General features: G+C 42.6%; 1 protein-coding gene and 1 long non-coding RNA gene across 9 annotated transcripts in view; one reads left to right on the forward strand and one right to left on the reverse strand.

Annotated features, from left to right (window-relative positions):
* Nucleotides 1-658: 658 nt before the first annotated feature.
* Nucleotides 659-24,220, reverse strand: Inhba (inhibin subunit beta A). Of its 7 annotated transcripts, XM_076939343.1 has the most exons (6): nucleotides 23,640-24,220; nucleotides 23,139-23,216; nucleotides 20,218-20,403; nucleotides 18,088-18,391; nucleotides 14,928-15,428; nucleotides 659-5,935 (listed from the first exon to the last, which is right to left on the reverse strand). In XM_076939343.1, exons 5-6 carry the CDS (start codon nucleotides 15,313-15,315, stop codon nucleotides 5,049-5,051), a joined length of 1,275 nt encoding a protein of 424 aa, XP_076795458.1. In that variant the 5' UTR covers nucleotides 15,316-15,428; nucleotides 18,088-18,391; nucleotides 20,218-20,403; nucleotides 23,139-23,216; nucleotides 23,640-24,220; the 3' UTR covers nucleotides 659-5,048. The 7 variants fall into 7 exon arrangements, with proteins under 7 accessions (XP_076795458.1, XP_034366544.1, XP_076795456.1 ...); XM_034510653.2 differs by lacking the exon at nucleotides 23,139-23,216 and having other exon boundaries at nucleotides 18,088-18,169; XM_076939341.1 differs by lacking the exon at nucleotides 23,139-23,216.
* LOC143443343 (uncharacterized) overlaps nucleotides 8,944-25,703 on the forward strand; it is a 217,428-nt gene continuing 200,668 nt past the window's right edge. For both annotated transcript variants that reach the window (XR_013112230.1, XR_013112229.1), the window contains exon 1: nucleotides 8,944-9,289. This is a non-coding gene — a long non-coding RNA (uncharacterized LOC143443343). The remainder of the gene's footprint in view (nucleotides 9,290-25,703) is intronic.

Consider the following 25,703-nt stretch of genomic DNA (forward strand, 5'->3'; position numbering starts at 1 on the left):
TATATAAAATTTGCAGTGATGATTCATTTATAAGTCACTGGGATTTGGGATTTATTTTGTGATTCCTGCCACAGGTGGAGGGAGCGAAGATCCCAAACTCTTAAGAGGTGAGAAACTGAGCTGAGCATCAATGAGCAAATGAGCATATATGCATTCATTGCTTTCTGCTGGTTGTTATGTGACTAGCTCTTTGAAGTGCCTGTCTTGACTTCCCCACAATGATGGACTTTATTCTAGAATTGTGCAAGAATGAAATGTGTTTCTTTCACATGCATATTGCTCTCTGGCTTGAATTGATTCACATATTCCCAATTTTCCAGAAAAAAAAGAAAGGAAAAGAGAAAGTAGAAAGGTGGGGGTGGGGGGATGGAAAGAGTATATACTTCTCGTAAGTGAGAGACACAACAATTGGAAAAGGAAAAAAAGAAAAACAAAATAAATATAAGATAAACCTTGTAGCTTAGTGTTAGCTTCAACTGTGACAATATAGACATTCCTCTATTGGGCTTCCCTTACTCAATGGTTTGTACTCTATCCTCATAGTTCTAATTTCTGGAAAATTACAGTAGAAACAAAATTACCCATCTAGCAAATGTGTGGTGATATGTATGAAAAACAATCTTGAAAAACAAGTAGACAAATAACAAAAATAAAAAAATACATCCCAAACAGGTCTTTTTATTTAACATAAGGCCAAAGAAGCTATCGGGCATTGCTGAATACTGCCTACTAACTGTACAAAGTATTGACTGCATGCCTCGCAAACACCAGAATATCCGCTGGAATGGAATAGAAATAAATAACTTCTGCTATAAACACATGAAAACATATCCAACTGTTATCTCTTTAAACATATTGTAAATAAAAAATTACCAGCACTTCTACAAAATAAATATTAAGAAACCATTGACATAGTTGAAATGTACTCATATAAATTAACAACTTTAATTACATTAGCCAAACAGACATTGGTTAAAGAATTGCATGTAATATGCAAAGGAACTCACAAAATAAAAATAAAAAACAAACGAACAACATCAACCACATAACATAAAAAGTTTTAGAACAAAACAGATTTCAGATTATCTTGGCTTTCATAATTATATTTTTCTTTTAAAGAAAAATATCAACCATTGTCAATGCACTGTTTTTCAAAGCATTTAAATAGAGGATAAAACCCATTGAAAATTAATACAGAAGAAATGATTCACTTTATGCATAAAAATAAATAATAACATAGCTGAGACATGTGATTTGCTTTTGCTCTTGAAGATGTGGACAGCATCTATGCATTCATTATCTCTGACCCATCCAATAGCTTCTCAGTGATACAGGGTTTAATTTAAACACATACAATGTCCATCCCCAAACCTCCTGCCCACATCTACAAGTCTCACTTATGTGGGTTTTGGGGTGATTACGTTTTTCTCTATATTAAAAAGAGAAAATGCCAAAAGGCCCACAGGAAATCATATTTTTCAAGTGACACGATCATTTGAATGCATGTTACTATAACTGAGGCATGTTTGTTCTGAAATCATAAAGCCACTTCTTGAGTTCAGTTGGCAGATCACCCAATTTTGCTTATTCTGCCTTTAAAGAAAACACAAGGCCTCTCCTTGAGAATGGAGCGTGGAATCAATCTTAAATGAACATGGAATTGGCTGGTCTTCTAGGATAAGAAAATCCCCATCGTTGTGCTGAAATTTGACTTATTTGGGAAGGAAAAGTATCAATTAAGCTTACAAATATTTGATGTTTAAAGAGATACTGACTACAAATGCTCTTCAAAGCATCTAGAATTCATATGGGTAGGTATTTAAGAATTATCCTAGAGAAAGCGGGGAGACCAGACAGAGCCACTCTAACACTAGGGAAAGCACACCAAGAAGAAACTAAGATCTTAAGCATTAAAGGCTTTTAAAATTTTGGATTAAGTGCTTATGTAAAAAGACCAGTTGTTCACAAGACTTTGTGTTTTCTAAATTGTTAACTATAGCAAAATAATATCTAATATTGTTAAAATATTAGCAATTTAAATTCTATTGCAAGGCCATACAAATTTAATGAGCTCCGATGAAGTTTATGTGACAAACCAAGTCACTTGATCTCCAGTAAATACACTGTCCTGTGGAAATTCATTTTTTTCTAGTTTTAATTACTATGGTTACTAATTAAACTCGAGCTTACCCTCAAAACATCTAGAATTTAAAGGGCTTAAGAAGATTGCAGATTCATCTCAGATGAATGAGAACTATAATTAGTAGTTTCATAAATCCTGCTCTTCCCATGGTCTAGCTCAGCTCTGATATGGCACAGTTAGATCTCTGCCCACTATTTCTACAGGCCCCAGTATTTCCTCCAGTACCAAAGAAATAGTCCAGAGGGCCCTAAAAGCTTTTCATAGAAATTGGCAAAGCTGAACCTGGACATCTACTTTCCTCCAATGTGTCCTCACCATGTCATCTGTCTCCACATTCGAGATCTTCAAGGTCATTAGACCCTAATTATAATTCATTTCTTATGCAGTACATGCGTTTACCGCATAAGACAGGGAGGGCCCCTGGAACACAGTAAATATGTTTGCCCAGTAACAAGACTAAAGTAGTTTGCCTACATACAGCCTAATGTGATAAGGTATATTGACAGTATATTTAATACATATTGAGTTAGTTTATTTTTTAAGAGTTAAACCAGCTTTTGTAAGATTTAATTTCTCCCTTGTATTTCAGTTTCCTACAATGACTTTAATCTATGGACTGACTTAATGCTAAAAGCTTCAATATTTTATAAAATACTGAGGAATATAGTTTTTTTTTTCAATTAGAGTTTTTCACTTTTATAAAGTTTTTCAAACTTCAAACAAGTCAGTAAAAATAAGGCCCTGTATTTTAAATACGTAAATGCATAACTGATAGCTGTTTTAGACAAGCCAACACTGGGCTAAATTAGGAACTTGGGTTAGGTGTATATTTTGATCTTTATAAGACAATCTTTTCAGTTTTGCCTCTGAAAAATACAAATGTACACAGCAAGATTTTTGGCTGTAAAATAGAATATTAGAGACGTGTACAACTACCCTACTTCCTGGCTCCTAAGTGCTCTCTCCCTTAACTCCCACTGTCTTAAATACTTTCCTGCTTATTTTATTATTTAAGTAGTAACAACACTATTCAAAAAAATTATTCTAGCCTAAAGATTTTTTCCAAAAACTTTTCTGATTTAAGATTGATTCCAATAAATAATAAATATAAGTTGAAAAAAATCAGCCCATTTTTTAAGTAACATCCCGGTTTTTTTTCCCCACAGGGGATAACTTGTAGGGAGCAGGGGTGAGAAAGAGGGGGGATTTCATCCTGTACATTTAAAGAGAGCCTGGCTGGAGACTCACTGGGATTTTCAGTCTTTTCCCATCCTAATATTTGAAATGTACCCACATAATACAGAGTAAAAGCAAGAAAAGAAATCTATCACTTATCCTTCTTAAAAAATACTGTGTTTTGCACACAAACATTCATTGTTTTAAGAACATTTTAAAAACGACAGCCCGAAGTGCTTAAAATGTGTATGGACATGATACAATACATGTATATATACACACAGGTATGCATATGCACAAGCAATGTATATATACACATACAAGCATGTAGTCTCATGAATTTGAACTTGATAATCCAACAGTGTACACTACTGTACATCCAGTATGAAATGTCCTGTTTCATGGATGTAAAAGAGTCAAAACCCAAACCTCTCAGGTCTTTTAAGCCTGAACACAATCCTCCTAACTCAACCTTAAATCTGTACCCCTGACTCCTTGATGGTGAACAATACCAACCACGGACAGACTGTTTAAAGGCTCACACAAATGTCTTTGGTGTATGTATCTATTTTTAAGGTACAAAATAATAATAATAATTATAATTATAATAATAAAAATAGCTATTTTGTGTGCTGTAGCAGTTCTTTTATAGCTCACATGAAGTGCAGCTCTTAAGCCCCACCCCCACCCCCACCCAAAGAAAATACTTGTTAAATAAGGATTAGACAGGTCAAACACCATTGTAGTGCAAATAGTAAACGATAAAAAAACAACATTTACAAAATATAGAAATGTTTGAATCCAACAGATGGACAAACATATTCCTTTCAAGTATCTCTCCTTGAAGAAAATAAAAATTAATCAGGTTACTTCCAATACAAAAAAGTCTCTCTTTTTGTCCTCTTTCAGGTAAACAGTTTCAAACCTATTAGGTTGCATAGTTCTAAGATCATAAGCACCTTAACGAAATGTAACTTGGTATTCTTATTCTTTTTCCCTTGGTCTTTCACTCTTTCCACTCCTGTTCTCAATGTTTTATGTTGGTTTTGTCTGGTGGCAAAAGTGGTACAGAAAAGAAAATGCAACCACCTGCACAGAATTGTTCTTTTACCGGTATGTGTATGCATGTGGTGTGTGGAAACACCTCTGTGTTTGTGTGTGCGTACGTGTGTGTGTGTGTGTGTGTGTGTGTGTGTGTGTGTGTGTGTGTATGCTGAAATACACAGAGATAGTGTCACATAGACATACTTATGACCTGGGTAACTGGGTGGGACTGGCCCTTTAAAACTCATGGCTTTCCAGACATTATTTGGGTTGTGCTAACCCACATTACTGCAGAATAGACAAGTAGACTTCCAGGCTCACAAGGGAACCGCAAGAGGCAGGAGAGAGGACAATACCCAGTTAGGATAAAACTGATGCAATCAGTTTGGTTTTGGAAGAAATGAAGGGTACACTATTCTCTCTTCTCCCCCCATCCCTGTCTCCTTCACTGCTTCATCTCTGAGCCCTGCCTTAGGATATTTTTCCACATCTTCCTTCATCTGTTTCATTAGGTCTTGTTTACAGTTTAGTTTTTGTTTTGTTTTTTTGTGGGTTTTTTTATTATTATTATTATTTCTATTTTTCTGGTTGTTTTGTTTAGTTCAGAAATCTTATATTTTTTTCTTCATTTTGCCACTGTCTTCTCTGGACTCTCTAGATCCACTTGCTCTGGGACCTGACAACTCTAGGAGCAACCACACTCCTCCACAATCATGTTCTGAATGTCCTTTTTGATGATGTTTTGACCATCATCATAATACAGCATGGACATGGGTCTCAGCTTGGTGGGCACACAGCATGACTTAAGGTTGGCAAAGGGGCTGTGACCCCTCATGCGGTAGTGGTTAATGACTGTTGAATGGAAGGAGAGCGAGGACCCAGAGGTGCCTGCTATGTGGCTTGGGCACTCACCCTCACAATAGTTGGCATGATAGCCAGAGGGAGCAATGATCCAGTCATTCCAGCCAATGTCCTTGAAGCTGACAAAGAACTGCTTCTTACAACAAATGTTGACCTTGCCATCGCACTCCAAGCCCCGCCTACGCCTGCGGTGAGGATGGTCTTCAGACTGCCTAGCCTGCAACATGAGGAAAGGTCTGTGTGACTGTTCCTTTTCCTCTTCCAGCCCTCCGTCACTTCCGTCTTTCTTCTTCCCATCTCCATCCACCTCTTTCTTCTTCTTCTTGCCCAGGAGCACTAGGCTGGCACCGCTCTCCTGGCACTGCTCGCAAGCAATCCTCACATCCAGGGAGCTCTTTCCCTGGTCCAGCAGGCGCTGGATGCTGCTAGACACTGGAAAGATGTGCCAGGTACTTTTCCGAGCATCAACCACTTTTTCTGATAGCAACAGTTCACTCCTCTCCCCCTTTAAGCCCATTTCCTCGGCCTCATCCCCCATGTCCAAGCTGCCCTGCGGGTGCTTCTGCTGCTGAAATAGACGGATGGTGACTTTTGTTCTGGTCCTGTTGGCCTTGGGGACTTTCAGGAAGAGCCAGACTTCTGCGCGCTCCACTACCGACAGGTCACTGCCTTCCTTGGAAATCTCAAAGTGCAGTGTCTTCCTGGCTGTGCCTAAAGATAAAACACAAGAGAAAAGGAGAGAAGAGAGAAAAGGAGAGAGAGAGAGAGAGAGAGAGAGAGAGAGAGAGAGAGAGAGAGAGAGAGAGAAGAGAGAATACTTGTTAACTGTAAATTGTACATCTATTACTAACTTTGGGGAACAAGAATCTTATCAGCTATGGTACACAATGCTCAGTCAGCAATTTATAGTCCACCCATGAGATAAATCTGATTCCATGTGGTCACTGAGCTGAGAAGTGCTTTACAGTATGGAAATGATTGAAGACAAATAATACTTTTTACATGTGCAACTTAACCTGAAACATAAACTTTAGTGCCCGTGAATGCAGCTTTATTACAACATAGTTAAGTGCATTTCTTTATACATTGCCTGTGACCTTGCTTCACTTACACAGGCTTGGGTAGCAACGGGAGACATGACTAACAGAGTTTGTAGACCATGCTTGGTGATGAAGGAAGCCTGGGCTTTTACGTGTAGTTCATCCAGTCTGTTTTAGGTTTAATCCATGAAATGAGAAGGGTGAGACAACATTTAGCAGGGATTTCAGATCTGCAAAGATCTAACAAAATCCCATAAAAGAAAACCCTGGAACCCTGAGCAAGGGGTGGGGGGATTATTTTCCCACAAAAAGCCCAAAACCTTGTCCCCTGTATCTATGTGTGGCTCAGTGGGGGGCAGACTCTGACACATGTCTTCTTCCTGTCACCACTTGACCTAACTCCTCTGTCAACCTGTCTCCCATTACAGCAGCAGGCTTTCCATCAAATAGCCTTCAAAACTTTAGGTCAGGTCCTTCTCAAGCCATGCTTCCATCAAGCAGTTGAAGAAATCTTCCCTAAACGTGGGTCTGATTGTGCTGTCCCCCCGATTACGACCTTTCATTTTCAGTATTCAAACTTCCCATGATTTTGGACTATACACCTCATATAGGACTATGTCCCCGGGGCCTAACTATTTTTGTCCTGTGAACTTTATGCACTCAACTCACTTGTAGCAGTGACACTGGCTGTTCCTGTGCCCCCCAGAGCAGCCAAAACAATGCTATCTGTTATTCAATTGGACCCCACTTTCCTCTTCCTTCCTTCTCCTCACCTGTTACCACCTTCACACCAATCCAGTTTAGGACACCTGATAAGTTGCATTCAGTGTCATGCTGTACCATGCAGTAGAGGTAGGTAATTGTTTGATTACTAACAAATGGGAGCATATTAGCATTGAACTGCCTGCTATACATTAAAAAAGCAACTCCTATCTCTGAATCCCTTATTTTTGCCTCTGTTCATCCAAAATGCACCAAATCAATACCAAAAGCATGCTCCACTTTCCATGTGCTTTTAAAACAGAACATACCCCAGCAACTACTCAGATCTACCTAGTTATAGAGCCAGAACCTTGATATGTCATTCTCTTTGCACAGACACTTGTAGATTTATTATGTAGTGTCATTTACAAATAAGAAATGCAACAGAATAAGAATTAACAATAAGACAGAATTACTTGACGAAGTATACCTTCCCCTTCATTTCCACAAAAGTGTTGGGAGGTGTATAACAGCATGCTTCTTTTGACCTAATCATGTCCCTACTTGTAGCATGGATCACAGGTAAAATCAAGGAACAATCTTCAAGAGGTTCATCACTGACATCACAACTCCCTAGGAGGATCTACCTAACAGGATTCCTAGAGCTTACAGAAGTCCAGACATACTCATCAGCAGAGACCTTCAGACGTTTATGGTACCATAAATTTTAACACCATTTCAAATGTTCTTCTGCAAAAGGAAGGCTTTCCTGTGCATGGTACACTGCATATTCCCACCTCAATCTGACCCACTCTGTAGAATATGACTACAATACTGATCAATTCACAAAGCCCCCTGGCATCTGTCTAGAAGATGGGATAGTAGAGGTATTCCTCTGAGTGACTTCACATTTTTGTTAGGAGTTAAAATAAATAATTAAGAGGCCATATTGATTCCAAGAATATAAAAGCAAGGACTGGTGAAGAAGAGAAACATGGTAATAGTTTTGAGAGTGAAATCCTATCTCACACTTTGCTAAGGTTAAGTGAGTTTATTATTGGTTGTTTGTTTTTATGAGAAAGTAAAAGGCTCTAGGAAGCAGAATTTAAGATGGTAATTGCAGGAAATCATGAGGTGGTAAGGTGTATGAGGGCAGAGGGGCCAGAGAGGTTGAGGCAAAGGAGGAATAGGCTAAAGAGGGCTTGGAACAGCACAGGTTGCTTTGCTGTATGGGATGCATTTGCTGTTACCTTTAGAAAAAAAAAATGTCACCTATCTAGCCTATCTTTTTTTTTTCCTTCCTGCCTCCAGGCAAGACCCCTTCCAAAATTCTAAGTTACTCAAGGTGTCAGTCCGGAGATAGAGAAAATAAAAGTAGCAGCCGAATTAGAGAAGCCAGTGGAGACTGTTTCTTTTCTCTAGGAAACAGCTCCTGCCTGCCTCCTGCCTGCCTCCTGCCTGGTTCTTGCTTGGCTCCTGCCTGGCAAGATTCACTAGTTCTCAGGCAACCTCCTACCAAACTCTGTTCTGCACCCGTTCACACTTAGCACGGGTGTGAGTGTAAAGGGGGCAAACAAGGGGTGCTGACCTGTTCACACTGGGCTTCCCATAAACAGTCCTGGGCTGACAACTGCGGATGCTGCAGTAGGGACAAGAGAGGATTAATTGGCATGCTAGAACAAGTGACCGTGCATAGGAATTGCTTTTGACCATGGCCAGCTAGGCTGAGTCCATGTACTCCTGTTACACAGCCTACAGGATGGCCCCTGATTTCATGGGAACAAGTTTCTAATGCATGAGGTAGCCCCACCCCTTCTTCACAGGCGGCTGTACTTGGAAGCAAATGATTTAGTGTTCCTGCAAGAGGATCGTACAAAGAGAGTGCTCATTAGAGGGGGCTCAGTCTGTCAGGTGTTGTTACATTAGGCTCAGAGAGTCGTCATAAAATGACTTTCAGGCTGGTCTTGGCTGACAATTAACTGCAAGCCATTGCCTGTGTGTCACGGGAAGCGAGAGCACTGATTTATGCAGCAGTTTAATTATCCAGCCGAAAGCTTCTGCTCCCTGTATTTGTAGCCATTCTAGCTTGCTTCATCTCTCCCCCATATTTCTGACATTTGGATTTTCCCCTACTAATTGACATGCCTGTCCCCTCCTTCTCCTGGTGTCCATTTCTGGAACTGCTATTTGTGTATTGCATGATATTTTATCAGAGAAAAAAAAATAAAACTGAGATCCAATTTCATGAAATTGCTGTTGCCGTATGCCCAGGAGGACAGGGGGAGGAGAGAGTCAAGTCTTCCTCCATCTACCTCGTGCGCAGGTACATTTTACAAGTTCTATTGTATTCTGACTTATTAAGCAGTGCATTTTTTTTTCTTTTACCTTAGCTTTCATTGCAGAAGGGTGTGGGGGGAAGGCGGGGAGTGAGATGGATGCGAGCTGAAGTAGATTGACCGTTTATCAGACCTGTTGGTTTCAGAAATATATTACAACTCTCAAGTTAGTTACATAAGGATGAAAGATATAATTAGTAAATGTTCTATTCCCTTTATCTCTATTACCTCAGAGAAATAACTCCACTGTAGTGATGTTTCCAGGAGGCCCCAAGCTGAACATGGAATGATTTAGAAAAAGGAAGGAAGGTAGCTAAGGATGAGATGTTTAAGATCAACTTCCCATCCGTTTCAGGCCTGATTTAAATATCTGGTGCTGTAAAATCCTGAATTGAATGCCTTCCCACAGTGCTGCGTAAGCAAACATGGTACTGGCGTATACAGGTGTGTACTGGGCTCCTCCACCAGGCCACAGCTCCCCAGCTAGAGCTGCTTGCTCGTAACCTTTTATTAACTACTCCCTGGTAACATTCTTTTCCTCCTCTGTGCTATTTTTTGTCCTGAGGATTGTGAGCAAGGCTTGTATCACACAGCCTGCTCTGAGTAACTCAGCAATGGAGTCCCACGCAAACCCATGTGGGTGATAATATCTCATCACCAAAGCCCCCGTGAGCTTGGTGGACACACACCAAAGCAGAAGAAAATGGACAGAACATTCAGTAGGGATAACTTTTGTACCTTATGGAGAATACCTTTGAAATGCTGCCTGGTTTTTTTTTGGGGGGGGGGGGGGCTTGACAGAAAGAAAGTCTACATAAGCCTAAAAGAAGGATATCTGTAGTAATTCTCTTTTGCTTTCAGGGGTTCTCACTAACTTGATCATAAAGGTATGCCAGAGCTTAAGTAAACAGGCTTCTAGCCTCCTTCCTGACATTGGTATGCAAATTCCACATACACAAAAGTCCTGGTCTCAGATTTGTGGGGTATATGATAATTTCCCATTAAATAATCAGTATACACATAAACTTTCAGCTTAATTAGCCCGGTTTTCCTCATCAACATCCTGGGTAAAATATGCTGCCCTTTTACAAATCGGTAATAATGACATCTCTGCTAATGTACAAAGCCTTGGCATTCACAGTGAGTATTTAAACTCACCAAGAGGGGAGCACAGCTCTGCTGTAAAAATATGTATTACTTAAATTTTCCATTCTTCATCAAGTTTCCCTGTGCCTAGATACAGTACAGTCAGTAGCATGAAGGGTCTGTACGTTCTCTCAGGCACCAAGTTGGCCTCTGGATGGCTTCCAGAGGTTTCTGCAGAAGGCATTGAGTAAGATCTGAAAGGTTATTTTTCCTTTGACCTACAGTAGAGAATCTTGCCATTGCAGGCATATTAGCTTATTTGTATAAATTATCCCGTCGAACCCTTTAACTTTAATATCTCTCCTTGGGATCCATTTTTTTTTTTTTTTAATTATAGTAACTCTTCGGGCCTAAGTAACTTACATTCCATTGCTTCTTCCATTTAAATAATTATGTAAAGGGTTAAATGTTGAAAAAAAAATTCTCAAGATTCAACCCGAGAGTTGTTTCCTAGAGTTCCTCAAAACTTTTATACTTTAAATTTTGGACCCAAGAACCAGTCAAGCATGAAGAATTCTGAACAAAAGTGACAGGATCATGCCCAAGTTTGATATAAGAAGGGCCAAGACAAATAAGTACGTTCATGCAAAGTGCCTGGGAAGGTGCTCCGTCTCCGTGTGAAAACTGCATCTCTCCCCTGACATCTCCCCATCCCCACTCCATTCCACCCACTCCCCAGGCAAAAACCCAGTGCTCATCTCTTTGCACATCCTTCCCCCACGGTTTCTCTCCACACACTCAGCTGGGAAACAAATGCGTCCTCAGCAGCTGAACCTCATGTTCCTACCAGGCGTTAAATAAATAGTTTCTTTTTTTTTTTTTCTCCCTGTTGGAAGTCACTTGTCATTTGTCCCTCGTGAAAGGCATGGGTAAGGCAGACAAACTAGGAAGCAGAATTGGGGGAGACAGAAGATGTTTTTTGTAAAACCCGGGCGACTGTATTAGGGAGAGACTGTGCTCACATCAGTGTAGCTGATGATTCACACACACACATCCCAAGCCCCCGCTGTGTTTGTTTTTTGAAGTGTATCACTCCTCTGCTGTCCATGGAGCCGTGCGATTCGTGTGGACCCCAGCACTGCCATTGCTCTGCCTGTGTCTCGGTCTATTATTACAGGGGGGCTGTGTATCTCCCAGCCTATAAAACCATAACTCTGCAGGAAGGTGGGGTTGTAGGAAGGAAGTAACTGATATTCTTGAAGATTAAGGTGCTACAGGCCAGGGCTTCAAGTAGCCACAAAACCGCCTTTCTCAGAGTAGCTAATAGAGATGAGGGTTTAGGGATGCGCCCTCTTGTGGCCAGACGTTTTCAAAATTTAGGTAAGTGTGAAACCTTAAAGGTTCAGAGGTTCAGTGAAGTGTTGTTCTCAGGATAGGTCAGAAGAAAGGCAGGGCATGGAGCTATCTGTGTTTACTCCACTTGGAGATGGCTTTCTTGGGGTGTGGAGAAGTAGTCTTCAGGTGAACTCATTCAAATCTGTTGTACCTGGTGTTCTCCAAAAGGGGAGAGGTAGGCTATTATAGACAGCACCTAAACAGTATCTAATTTTGCAGGTATCACTTCTATGGTTTCCATATCCTGTGTAGCTAGCGCTCCAGTAAGCTAATTGTGAAAATCAGCAGCTCACCATGCCAGAATTTATGTAGTCTCAATAGCAGGCTGTCACTGTACATTCACTGAGCATCTACCATAAAGAAGGAAAAGTAGATAAAACCCAGTGCATGGGCCAAGAAGGCCAAATTCATTGATAATTTAGGTCATAGCCATTGAATTGGCTTGACTCTCCCATACTGCTGTTCCTCTGAACTAAAAACGAGGAGTAACAGTGTGGGGCCGGCCATGCAATGAATACGCTAACTTTGAGAAGCACGCTTGGGTGACACCTACAAAAATAAAATCAATTTCACTTACTGGGTCAGATTTCAGAGAGCTTGAGCGTGAATACACGCTGCTTAGCCAGTGCAATTCAAATCAACTTCACAAAACCAAAACACTTCCCACCTGAACACAGGACAACCTGACTTTAAAGGTCAAGGTACCGTAGCCCTTCCAGTCCCTTTAGTTTCATGTTTTTGTTGGCTTTATCTTGAGTAAAGAGGCCAAAGTAAAATATACATTCCCATACCAGGGACCTTGCTCTCAAAAAGCACATCTATAGTATGTTTACAGGTGACATTTATTGACCGTATTCTCTGTTGTGCAAATGGTTATAAAGAAAAGAAATTACCCTTTTCCTGAAATGTGTTAATTACTATATGGCAAAGTAGAATTGTTCCAAAGCAACAAGACAGATCTTTGCGTTTCATTTTCATGTATTTTCTCTAGCTAATCAGATAATAAATATATTTCCTGAATAGGCAACGTGCTTACATCATACCCTACTCTACTTGGAGAGTAGGTTCTATACTATGATCTTATTTGCATTTGTGAAATTTTATTAAATCAACTTGAAGTCTGTGTGTGCTACTTCTCACATGAGAAAATAAGCAATTGTAACAAAAACACCATGTTCCTGGACTAGAAGGAGTTTCCTCTTACAAATTTTACACTCAGGCAATGTGTGAGTCCAGTGAATCACCGATGTAAATAGTAGCTCATTTTCTCTCAAACTAAACAGCAGAGAAGCAAAACTGACAGCATTCCACTTAACTGAGAGAGCCATTAGCACTGAGAAGGTCAGAAGTAAGAAGACAGGACATGACCCAGTGCCTTGCCCTACCTCTAACTGCAGTGATAGGTTTTCTGTACAAGCCTTGTAAGTCAGAGGGAAGGGTAGAGTGCTAACATCCACTGTACCATTAAACATGGTGGAAGTCACGCATATACTTAGTCACATGATACAGTTGATTTCAAGTTAGTAGAAACTGCAATTGCATCCAACATAGGGGAAGCTTGTACATAAAAACTTATATGAGTCACTTTGTGTCAGGACCAGGGCCAGTCTCCCAAAGCAGGGAACCCATCCCCCTCACACACCAATCCATGTTGTAAAGATTTTCTTTCTCACCTTCCAACTCTGAAAGAAAATTCAAAAATAAATAGCAACCTGTCTTCTTCCTCAATATGATTCAGAAAATAAAGTCATAATGACCAAGGTTTGGGGAATTGTGTCAAGAAGGAGCTAGTAAGTAGTTAAGGAGGTAGGTCATGGACAGAACTAACCTGTCTAGGGAGCTGATGGGGTACCAAGGCTTCTCCCACAGGAAGCCACCAAGCCAGCTGTCTCCTCTCCCCCTCCCACAAGGATGCCCAGGTCTTGCACAGCTTTCTTAAAAACAGAACATCTGAGTCAACAGGTTTTCAGGATTGGAAATTTTGAGTGTTGCCTTAATTGTTTATACTGCTGCAGCAAACTTTTAAACAAAATGCTGGGAGTTCCTGCACATACTTCACCAGCCATATGCTCTACCAAACAAAACAATGGCATTCCTTTCAAATGGCTTTGGCAAGGGATCCCATTCCTTAGCCTGGCATTTAACATGAAAGTAAAGAGGTATTAAAACATCTGTGTGCCCAGTTCCCACAGACTGGCAATAAGATCTGTCCTCCTGACTGTGTGAAGAGCTAGTTCCCAGTCTCCAGTCTGGGCTTAGGACAGGTATTTTCTCTACAGCAACAGGTTAGTGTGGTCTTGAGCCAATGATTAGAATCCATTAAAGTTTTTCCTCTTAAGGATTGAGTCCAGCATAGGGTCTGAAAGCACATTGTCAAGTTTGTATTCCTTGGAAAAAAGTTGTTAGTCACCTCACAAAAAACCAAAACTGGGTTGGGGGTAGGGTTCGCTGGCATTTCGTTGATGTCATTAGTTGCTTCTGTTTTTATTTTGTTTTTTGTTCTAAAAGCAAAAGTTTGAGTGTTCCAAAATTTTAATCACGAATTCAATGCCCTAAGAGTTGCTCTTTGCTGTCTTGGGTGGGTTGTTCATATAGGCAGGCTTTCCAGAGGTGAAAATGATTGTCACTAACAAATATGCCCAGAGTCTGTCTCCGATGTGGCCCCGGATCAGACATTTAAAGGAAATTTATTTTCAGACAGAGCCATCATCAGCGCCTTTGCACTCGGCCCCCAGGCACTCTCACTCCTACCCCAGAAAAACTTTGGATGGGGTCCAGATGCTGCCTCTGCACCCCCAAACCCCCAAATGCCCTGCTTTCATCTAGCTGATCAAATCTGGTTTCCTAGGCAGGGCAGTCAAGGAGCCCCAAGCAGACTGCTTTCCAGCTCCAGACTGGCCCAAGAGCTTCCTCTCTGGGTAACCGCTGAGTTTATTTAGCAAGTGTAAGCTAGCCATCGTGGGGCAGGGCTCCCTGGCAAAGAAGTCCTTTTCCCCTCCTCTGCCTCTCCGGCGCCGCCACCACCACCTAAGAACTAATAACCTTCCCGGACAGTCTTGAGCTGGAGGGAAAGAAGTTCCTGCTAGGACTGTCAACGAAATACATTTCCCTGCCCCCGCCCCCACTCCCAATGCCAGCACCCACCTGACTCGGCAAAGGTGATGATCTCCGAGGTCTGCTCCATTAGTTCATTCATTTCCGCCCTCCTGCCAATGTCGTCCTCTATCTCCACATACCCGTTCTCCCCTACTTTGCCCACATGAAGCTTTCTGATCGCGTTGAGAAGTGCTGCCTTGGGCACCGGCTGGGTGACATCAGGTCTCTTCTTCAAGTGCAGCATGTTTAAGATATGCTTCTTGACAGCCTCTACCATCTCTGGCTGAGAGTTAGGTCCATCCTTCGGAAGGGTGGCCAGCGCACAGGACGGGCAGTCCGGGGCTGCGCCGTGCCCCTCGGATCCTGGGGTGGGGGAACTCCTCACTATAATCCAGCAACTTGCCAACAGAAATCCTCTCAGCCAAAGCAAGGGCATCCTGGCAGCAAAAGTCGTGTGGTTGCCTTCTTTAAAGGCCCTGCTTTTCCTCCCCACCCCTCGCGCACAGGTTTTTTTGGACTTTTTTTTTCTTCTCCTCTTCAGCAAATTCTCTGGAACAAGAGCAAAAAGTTTTCTGTGAAGTTTTGTTTGCAGGTTCCCTCTCTGAATGCAGTCAGTGCTGTAGGTTTGTGGCTGTCAGGGAGGAGAGTTCTGACTGTCTCCGAGTAAAAGAGAAGGAGGGAGGGAGAGAGGGAGGGAGGGAGAGAGGGAGGGAGGAAGGAAGAGACAGGGTGGGGGGAGACAGAGACTGAGAGAGGATGGGAGGGAGAGACAGGGAGAAAGGAGAGAGGGGGAGAGAAGACAGAGGGAAAGGGGGAGAAAGAGGGACAGCAAGGGAGGGGGAGGGAGAGAGAAAGGAAGAGAGAGGGGGAGGGGAGGGAGGGGGAGAGAGTGAGAGGGAGGGAGGGAGGGAGGGAGGGAGGGAGAGAGAGAGAGAGAGAGAGAGAGAGAGAGAGAGAGAGAGAGAGAGAGAGAGAGAGAGAGACTGATTGGCCCTAAGTGAGTGAGTGAATGGGAGAGGGAGGAGGGAGGGCGTCTGTGAGTATGAGCTGTGACTAGGGAGGAGGGACAGCCCGTTTCTGACAGGCTGCCTTCCCGCTGCTCCTTGCTCCCTCACGCACACCTACCTCTCTTCCAATCCTACCATTCTCTGGGGGGTGGGGGTGGGGGGATGGGGACTCTTCAGTCCTTTCTACAATAAATTCTTCTAATTCTATTCACTTTTTAGTCTGGGGGTTTCTTTCTTTTTTTCCTACTTTTATTTTTTCTTTTTTTCTTTTCATCTTTCTCTGCTCAATCCTTTTTTTTTTTTTTTTTTATGTCACCTTTCTTCTTTGGAGGGAGAAACCAAGCAAATTAATGCACTGTTTCAGTTCACTGAGACAACTAGATAGGAAAGTGCCCCCAGTCATCTCCCATGGCCTTGAACTTTCCTGGAGTAAGTACCCACCTGGCCCTGATGTGGGTCTGAGGGAGGTCCTCAGATTGGTAGCACAGGTCAGGGGTCTGATACTGGGGCAGAGGGGCTGCCTGAGGCTTGTTGTCCTGCCTGACAGAATCCAGAACCATTTCTTTCTGCCATTCATTCATATTTAAATGTCCAGGGTCCTTATGCCAGCAAGCAATCTTATGAGACCTGAAGCGCGGCAGAATTTTTGTCTGGGGTCATATAATACACTCTACTTTTGCCAAATGGGCACCACAGCAGGGCATTGGAAGCTCCCTTGGGCAAGTAGCATTTTACATAGTCAGGGAAGGTACTCAACCCCCTGCCTGCTGCCTCCTGCATCTCCTCTCTCTACCCTGGATGCCCACATATTCAAAAATTATAGCCCACTGCCCATGGTCCTGGCTTCACAGATAAAGCTCCACAGAATTCATTTGGCCTTTCTCAGATCCTTTCACAAAAAACAATATACTCTTATGATGTGAGTAACTGGCCTAGAGAGCAAGAACCTCTAAATACATTGGCAAATTCTTTTTCTCTGGCATGCACTACTCTTGTTTTGTTGTTCTGCTTGCCCACCACCCCTTGCCAGCCTTGACCATAGCATAGGATTCATGGCAGGCTGCCTGGCTGTGTCATTTCTCTTCAAAGTACCAGCAGAGCTAAGTTCATTGAGGATTGCAGTATTCACAGAACAAGAAAAATGTGCACTTTAAAACAATGCCTTTCTGGGGCTGTTTAAAAAAAAATTCTTCACACCACCTTTTCATTCTCTGTCTTATAGCTTTTATCATGCAGAAGTATCTTTAAGGTGCCCTTCTATTAAAGCAGTCCTTCTTTCTCAGTTTCTTCCCTACATAGAAGCCCTCTTGGTTTCTGTAGATACATTCCCTTCTGTCTTGACACCTACTGTGTCCAGAGCATTCTAGTCTAGCAAAGCAGGCCAGGAGGACAGAGTTAATAGGTGTCAGAACTACAAGCATAAGATCTACATACCAACGAGAAGGAAGTTGTTAAAATCATGACACTAGGTTAACCTTCAGTTTTGACAGGTAACAATGCTTTCCTGAACCACACAAATGCTTTCTTTGCTCAAAGCAACAATGCAGAAGACTTTTTAGGTTACAAGCCCTCTGACACCTTTACTGGGCTAGGAGGACTCCTAGCTCCAGAAACACCAAGGACTCTGCTGTTTCTGTTAAGACTGTCTATATTACCTAAAATTCTCATTTTACAAAATCGAGAGAAGTAGGAGCACTGGCATCACAATGGTCCAGGAGAACATCTTTCTGTTATAATAACGTCACCCACCTATTTGGAGTTACAGATACAGAACCCGGAGCATTTTGTAGTGCAGTTAAGTTTTATGAGACAGACTAACATAGAGCTAAAAGTTTAATGACTCTAAACAACTCGAGAGTCCTAATAGTAGCATTTGGATAAGAGCAACTTATCAATGTTTGGATTCTCTCTGCATGTGAATATGTGTGTGTTCCCTGGATTTACTGTTTGCAAATGGAACTCTTAAAAATAGCTTTCTTTTTGGCATATGTACTTGTATATGTGTGTTGAGTGGGTTGTATAAACACATAATCTATTTGCATGCTCTAGGACTATTAAAAAACAGTATTAACCTGCCTGTACAGTAGAAAACGATACAAATTATAATGTCTATGGAGGTGCCAAAAAGTTGTAAAAGTCCTTTTAGCCATACTGACTTTTAATGTTTAGAGAGCTCACAAGCAAGAATTTAAAAGCATTACCTTTCGGGTCCCTTCTGTTTTGTCAGCCGGCTCTTGTCTCATGAGGTCAGAGCTGTCTGAGTTCCTCTTCATGGTATTGGCACTGTGAAGTTTTATACTGTAGTACTTAGTTGTACACTCACACATTGGTACCTCTCAAAGAGGAGGGCTGGGGCTTTGTTTAGGATTGGTTAGAATCAGCATGACATCAGCAGATGACTCGTTTTCCCAGTGTGAGACATTTCATAATTCATTATCTAATGGAAATCTCTCTTGGCTTCTGAGACACGACCTGGGTGATGTACTGAGCCAGTAAAGCCTGTGGCTAGAAATAGTCCACCCTTTACAAACATAAGAGAACCAAATACACACATCTCCAAGAGTGTCCACCTTTGGCATTTTACTATTCATACATGCACCTCTTATTAGACTCAGGTTCAGCTTTATGTCTGTAAATAAAACATCTGTTACTTCATAAAAGTTACTTCTATTTGCAAAGCACCATACTTTTTTCCACAGCAAAAAAAAAAAAATTCATAGTGTTTTTATAGAAATTCTAGTTTTATAATTATGATTATAGTAAACTATTTTCTTGAGAAAAATCCCAGAAAAATCTGAATGTCCATCTGGTGATGGTCTCCCTGCTTTGACTCACACTATTAATTTACACCTTGAAATTGAATGCCTGCTTCATACATCATTTATCACCTCAGACTTGAGAAATGGTCTTCCTTTGCAAGTGAACTTCATAAGTATCCTGCCTATATCTAGGAGTCCCATCCTAACTAGCAAAAACAACAACACACAAAAAATGCATCTTTTCTTTAAATGCTAGAACTTCAAGTCCAATCACTTGTAAACACTATAAATATGAGTTAAACGAAAAGAAGTGAACTCTCCTAAAAATGGAAGAAAAGTTAAGTTTGAGTTTTCTTCTGCCTGGGTCACCCTAGCAGGGAGATAACATAGAAGGAATGCTCCTCCGATAAGCACAGTGAAGAAGGGCTCTTGTTCTCAGGAAGGAGTACAGCTGAAGCCCTGGCCAGGTTCTTATGACAAGTTGGATAAAATGTGCAAAATTGGGAGCTAATGAAAGCCATATGACCAGATATGTTGTTTTGTGTGCCGGATTTAACATGCATAAAATAAACTTTTCACTGTGCCCACGAGCAAAATATAGAGGTTCTGGTCTCCTGATGCGAAGTAGGAAAGGCCCCTCTACAACACCAGGAGCTGTCTGTGCGAGGGTCTCTCTTGACTGCATATGAAGTGTGGATGCTAGCTACATGGGGGAGGAGGGGAGACGAGGTTTCGTGTAAGAGAACTGAAGTAGGAAATAAAGTTGCAGAGGAAGATGACAGGAATATGGGTGGCAAAGACAGAAAGAACATCAGTGAATCAGTGATGGTCAACTCCATTCCAGCCCCAGGATGCACATAAACCTTTGGAAGAGAGGCACTTCCAGCTATTTGATAAGAACCCCTGAGCATCTAAACTCACTTCTTGTCTCACGCATAACTTCAGAGAAAGTACCACTTGCACCCGAATGTAGAATGTAGACTGGGTGGCACAGAAAAGTGCCTGGATCAGACCCCAGTTCCGAGGCTCCCTCCTCATTTAAACTCAAGCCTCAGTGTTTCCATCTATAAAGTGGGATGTATAATTTCAGAATCAAAACTCAGTGGTCACAAAAGAACGTTATTTCTAAGCATCCCAGTGGCTTCTTAAGCACATGTGTGTCATGGGAATGTTCAAGACCCTGACTGTAGGGGCCACCTCACACAGGGTCACTCTGAGACCCTGATGGCCTTTGACACACGAAAGTGCCAACCTGCTAAGCCAGTCTAGCAGCTATGACGTAGCTGGATCCCCCCACCCCACCCCCCAACCTCAGAGCTGGAACCACGTTGGGAAAGCCTCCTCTCTTTCCGTGGAAATTCAGGTGGGGGTGGTAGAGGAAGCAGGCAGGTTAAAATAGCTTCTGTGGAATATTCTGGGCTGAGGATCAGCGTTTCTCAGCTGAATTCCAGGGCCCAGGGCGTGCGCTGGTCAGCGCAGCTCTGAGCGGGGTTGGTTTCTCTTTCACTTCCTGCCCCTCCCGCGGAGACTCCCTGCACCCAGGCCCTGTCCCTTTTCAGCCTGCCACCGTACCTTGAGCAGCACCTGCTGGCAGTTTCCAGGGATCACTCCCGAATGCGCAGCTCCAGCCCGGCTCGCGGGACGCCTGGACTCAGGGCCAAGCTGGTCCAAGCGACCGCCTCTATTTTTACCCTGAACACCAGCAAGGGCAACTTCGTTTAAAAGCGCAGCTCTTGATTTTTCCCCCCCTTTTGGCAGCTAAAGAATTCAGGGAGGGGAAAGAAAAAAAAAAATCACTGTTCAGTGAGTGCAGCTGGGAATCTCTGATCCCAGCCCTCAGTGCCAGGGAATGTCAGGGACCGAGACCTGCAGTGGGGCTGCCGGTCTCCTGGCCAAGCGAGGCGAGCGGCAGCTCAGGCCCGGCGCCCGCAGACTGCCCCTTCCCGAGTGTGGAGTTCGGTCCCACCGACTACCGCACTGGCAGAGTGGCCCGCTGCCACCGCGCTCTGCACCTAGCGGAGGCGTTCTGATTTACTGGCTACTTCACAAAGCTCCAACTCCACGCTGGCCCTGTGCTCGCCTGGAAGAGCAGCCACTAGCGAACCCGGGGAGCAGCTTGCTGTGAGGGGGAGCCCGGAGGGAAACTGGTACCTTATTTTACTGTAATTGCAAAAGGAGCGATGTGCCAGAGATTTATATTTAGAAGTTGTATGTTTCTACTTTTATGTAAATGGAGCAATTAGGGCCTGTCTTGTTTCTGCTAACTCGGATGCGTGAGCATTGCTGGGGAGCTGGTGTTTTCAATGACAATTAGTGAGCTGGTCAAGAAACAAAGTTCCTTTGAGGATAGAGCTCCTTTGTGCAGATGAGGGAAACCTGCGGTTCAGTGCTGGCCGGTGGCTTGTGGTGACACACATCTCAGGGGCATAGCTAACTCTGGACTAGTGTGTTTGCCCTGTGCAGCAGCTGGGCCCATCTAAAGTTGGCAGAGATCAAGAAGTGAGAATATTCACTTTTTCTCTCAAGCAAACCGTATGTCCTTAAGCTTTCATCCAGGCTATTAATCGCTCTTCCCTTACGATCCCTGAAGCAAGGATACAGGCTTCAAAAGGAGGCCGTTTTCCACGATTCTGTGGTTAGCTGCTGCTCATGGATCCTATGATTCAGTCAAACATGCAAGCCAAAGGATGTGGACACCCTAAGCAGGTGACTGACAAGTGTCCTCTGATTCAACTGAATGACAGGAGGCTGTTAGTTCAGAGGCACGGACAAGCTGCTGATAACTCACTCACTTTCCTTCCCATGAAAAATCTGTTTAAAAAAAAAAAAGCCTGATTTTTCCCTTACTGGGAAAGTAAACATGAAACGTGACTATGGAAATGAAAAGAACTTTCGAGGTGTTCTCATCAGCTACATGTTATTCCAGGCTTAGGAAAGAAAACCTGGCCTCCTTGGTTAGCAGTGACCCTCTCCCCACAAGAGACAGCACAGCATCCAGAAACATGGGCAGGATTCTTAATGATATTTGCTGCAGTAAACTGTGGGAGTCCCTGTTTAACCATCCCATCAAATGGCTTTGGTAGAGTATGGGGTTGGCAAACCTGTCTGTTTCCTACAGGCTACAGCCTGCAACCAGTTTGGGCCAAATGTTAGATACCAGGATTTGGGCCAGAGATGGAGCGGCACTTTGCAGTCAAAATCCAACTAGGGGGCTGTGTGCTTCTAAGCTAGAACAAGAATGAATAGTTCAAAACAGAAGCGGAAAGGAGAGCATTCAAATTTCTCTGAACTGTATCCAAAACAACAAATCAGAAACAGTTAACCCAAAACTCCCTGATTCCTAAGACTCACATTTTTCTCAGAACTACCTGAATAACCCTTCAGGCCTCATGCTGTCTATGAGGGCCTGTTCTCAGAGTATTGAAGACTGTTATCTGAACAGTGGCTCCAGATGCTAGAGCTAAAAACAAGAAAAGAAAAAGAAGGAAAAAATTCAGTAAGTAAACTGTTGTTCTTCACTCCAGAACAGTGGTTCTCAGCTCAACCAGTTTCTCTCTCCGGGACATCTGACAATGCTTTCAACTGTCACAACCAGGAAGGAGGTGCCACTGGCATCTACTGAACAGAGGCCAATGCTGAGAACTCTCCTACAATGCACAGCACAGGATGGTGCCCACGCTAGAGAAATTAGCAATGATTATACAGTGAGAAGTCCTGAGTTAGAGTCATGATTTTAAGAATTCACCCAATTCCCTTTCCATCTGTGTTCCAAGAGGACTTGGACACCCAGGCTATAACACTGGAAAAGAATCCAACTGTGTATTTGAAGCATTAGTGTTTGAAGTGACCCTGCTTCCTCATGCATGTGTGGTACCCAATGACTCTAAACTGGCAACAAACAGCTGATTTCCCTAGGCAGCCTTGCTGCCCCCACCTACATTCTCATATGCCTTCAGTACATTCTCAGCCAGTTTTTGGGTTAAACCAAGGGCAGTCTTGGTGGCAAGCAACAAATCTTAGATGGACTGACTCATACCCAATGTGTTCTAAGATAACAGACTCACAGAAAAGTAAATGAAGACCTGGGTTCTTCACTTTAGCCATTTAGTAACAGCTCAATCAATGCAACAGTGAATCTCCCAAAGAGAGTTTTGCAAATATGAGATATCCATGCTTATCTTAACTTAAAAAGATAGAAAAAGAAAAAGGCAGATAGATTTTATTTTCATTGCTTAGTATTTAAGGTAATGACATACAATTAATATCCAAAGAAATAAAGCAGAGTTCTTGTCTAAATCATAATGTTCATTCCAATCAACATATTATCCTGCAAGTGCCCTTCTCATAATGAAGTGGGGTAGATAAAGGAAGGCTGTGGCCTCCAGGTGTTGCTCCTCTGAGAAGAGCCAGACATGCTTGTGAAAGACACAGAAAAGGTGTCATCAACAACAAATGATAAATATTGAAGACAAAAACAGCCTACAACAAGCCACCTTAGGTGTGAATACTGTTCAGATGACAAGGGCCACTGTCCCAAGTTCATGGCTTAGCTTCTTAGTGTCTCAGGTCATCTGGAAAGGAGAGAGTAAGTCAGAGTTCATTTGTCGATGGACAGAGCCATGAAAGGAGTGTCTTAGACATCATGACGCCATGTCATCTCCTCCAAGATATGAATCATAGTCTACTCAGGTAAATGGTCATTTTAGAACCAAAAGCCTCAATCAACTTCCAAATGATTCATAAATGCCTGGATTTCTTCCCAAGAGTGGCTAGCACATACAAAAACTCAATAATCACTTGTAACCTATAGAGAAACTATATAAATATGCCTTCTCAAAGTTCTGACCAATATACATATGCTCATTAATTGTCACAACCCAGTTAAAACTGAATCAAGAAACATCTGCTACAGAAATTGTTTTATCTCCCCAAAAAGATTATGCACAACACTTTCAAAGGAATATAGAACAGAATGCTACCATACTTTTCCTTACCTGGACCTCTTAGGATAGCAAGTCCCATATTCCTGGCTTGAGGACACAGCTATAAGGACACAGAAATTTAGCGTGTAGATTCCATTAGATTGATAAGAGAGCAGAGGCTTTGATTCTAATCCAGTTTTGCTTATCCACAAAGATAACTCTACAACCTGTTATCCAATTATAGATCCAAAAATCAAAAGTCAACGAAAAGCTTGAGGCTGTCCAATCTCTCTCTCTCCTCTCTGCCTCTGTCTCTCTCTGTCTGTCTGTCTCTTTCTCCCTCTGTCTTGTCTCTCTCTGTCTATCTCTCGCTGTCTCTGTCTCTGTCTATCTCTCTCTCCCTCTACCCTCTGTCTCTCTCTGTCTCTCTGTCTCTCTCTCCTCTCTCTCTGTCTTTCTGTCTCTTTCTCCCGCTGTCTTGTCTCTCTCTGTCTCTATCTCTCTCTGTCTGTCTCTCTCTCCCTCTACCCTCTGTCTCTCTGTCTCTGTCTCTCTGTCTCTCTGTCTCTCTGTCTCTCTGTCTCTCTGTCTCTCTCTCTCTCTCTCTCTCTCTCTCTCTCTCTCTCTCTCTCTCTCTCTCTGCGTGTGTGTGTGTGTGTGTGTGTGTGTGTGTATGTGTTGTTTTAAGTCAGGGAGCTGCTACCTCCTACATGTCCAGATAAAGTCCAAAGGTTGTGTCCTTCTGTGGGAGCAGCTCTCGGACACGTTGAAGCCACAGCAGCCTGGGTGCATTCTTTACTGCACTGTGACCTCTTCTGTCCATGCTCTGGAAGCACGCTCTGGCACCAGCCCAGCCTGGTCAATAAAGATGTCCAGGTGCCCACAGGCTAATCTCTGGAAGGTCAGATTTTCAAAGGTGGGTGAGCAGGCAGGATTCTGTCAGCATTCATCTCATCAGTTTGGAAAACAGAAGTGTAAAAACATATAACAATCTTGTGTAGTTTAGCTGGTGTTACTAAATTCTAAGATCTTAAGCTTTCCAAGGACAACTTATAGCCACAGTCCCCTGTCTTAACACTTATTCCTCCTGAAAGATGGGCTAGAATGATGGATGAAAGGACAGTTGTTCTATTAAAAGTAAAAATCTCATCTCTCAAAGACCATTTGTGACCACTTTAATGAAACGACTGGAAAACCAATAATGTCATTTTAGCTAAAGCTAACATCATTTAGCTGTAAAATGAGAACAATTAAAATGGCGCTCCCTGCAGAGAAGAGTTCACTCAATAACTTCCTTAACTTTCAAGACGCTTTTGTTTTATTAGATGCTGTTAGCTTCATGTTAGTCACAGGAAAAAAAAAATGCCCACATACACACGCACGACTAAATGTAGTCAGTTTGCTCAGCTGCTGCTGACGTCACTGCTGCCCACTAGGAGTGAGTTACTGTAATAACCCCCTTTTATTAATCATAGGCTGGAGGAAGCACAAAGTGAGTGACATCATTAGGCAAAGGACTGGCTAACTCATGCTCCAATTTACTCAGCTTTATTATAACATTTCTCAAGTGTCATATGAAAGTGATTACCATTTCACACTTTCCCCAACCCCCCTGAGCAGTCATCCCTCACCTTCAATTCACACTCCCAGGGAAGAGTTAGGTTTTCAGATGGAGGTATGCAAGAGCCAAGTCTCACTAAGGGTCCTTATTCCAGAAAAGAATATCCCCATAACAGCTTCTTCCTGGGATAGTGGTAGAGGCAGTTTCTGAAAAGGATAGCACTCCAAATGACTTCTGCTTCACTCTGACACTGGTGGCAGCATCCGACTGTAGGAGACAGTTCTGGCATGTCTTCATGGTGACCTAGGTCTTGGATTCTGCACATCTGAGCTCCAAAAATGCGAAGATTCCGTTGGGAGAGTGGCAAAAATTTGTGAATTGCCACATGGGTTATTGAATTGAGACTTTGTGGGGTTAAACTCACTGTTTTCAGACTTCAGGATTTCTGAAGAAATCGCTGTTGTTAGTAATGTAGTTCCCCTCACTAGGGAGCGCTGGTCACAATGCACATCCCCCACAGATAACACATGCAGTATAAAGCATCACTACAAACCCAACACATACAACACGACTGC

This window comes from Arvicanthis niloticus, chromosome 8 (assembly GCF_011762505.2).
Source record: "Arvicanthis niloticus isolate mArvNil1 chromosome 8, mArvNil1.pat.X, whole genome shotgun sequence".
Taxonomy (NCBI): Eukaryota; Metazoa; Chordata; class Mammalia; order Rodentia; family Muridae; genus Arvicanthis; species Arvicanthis niloticus.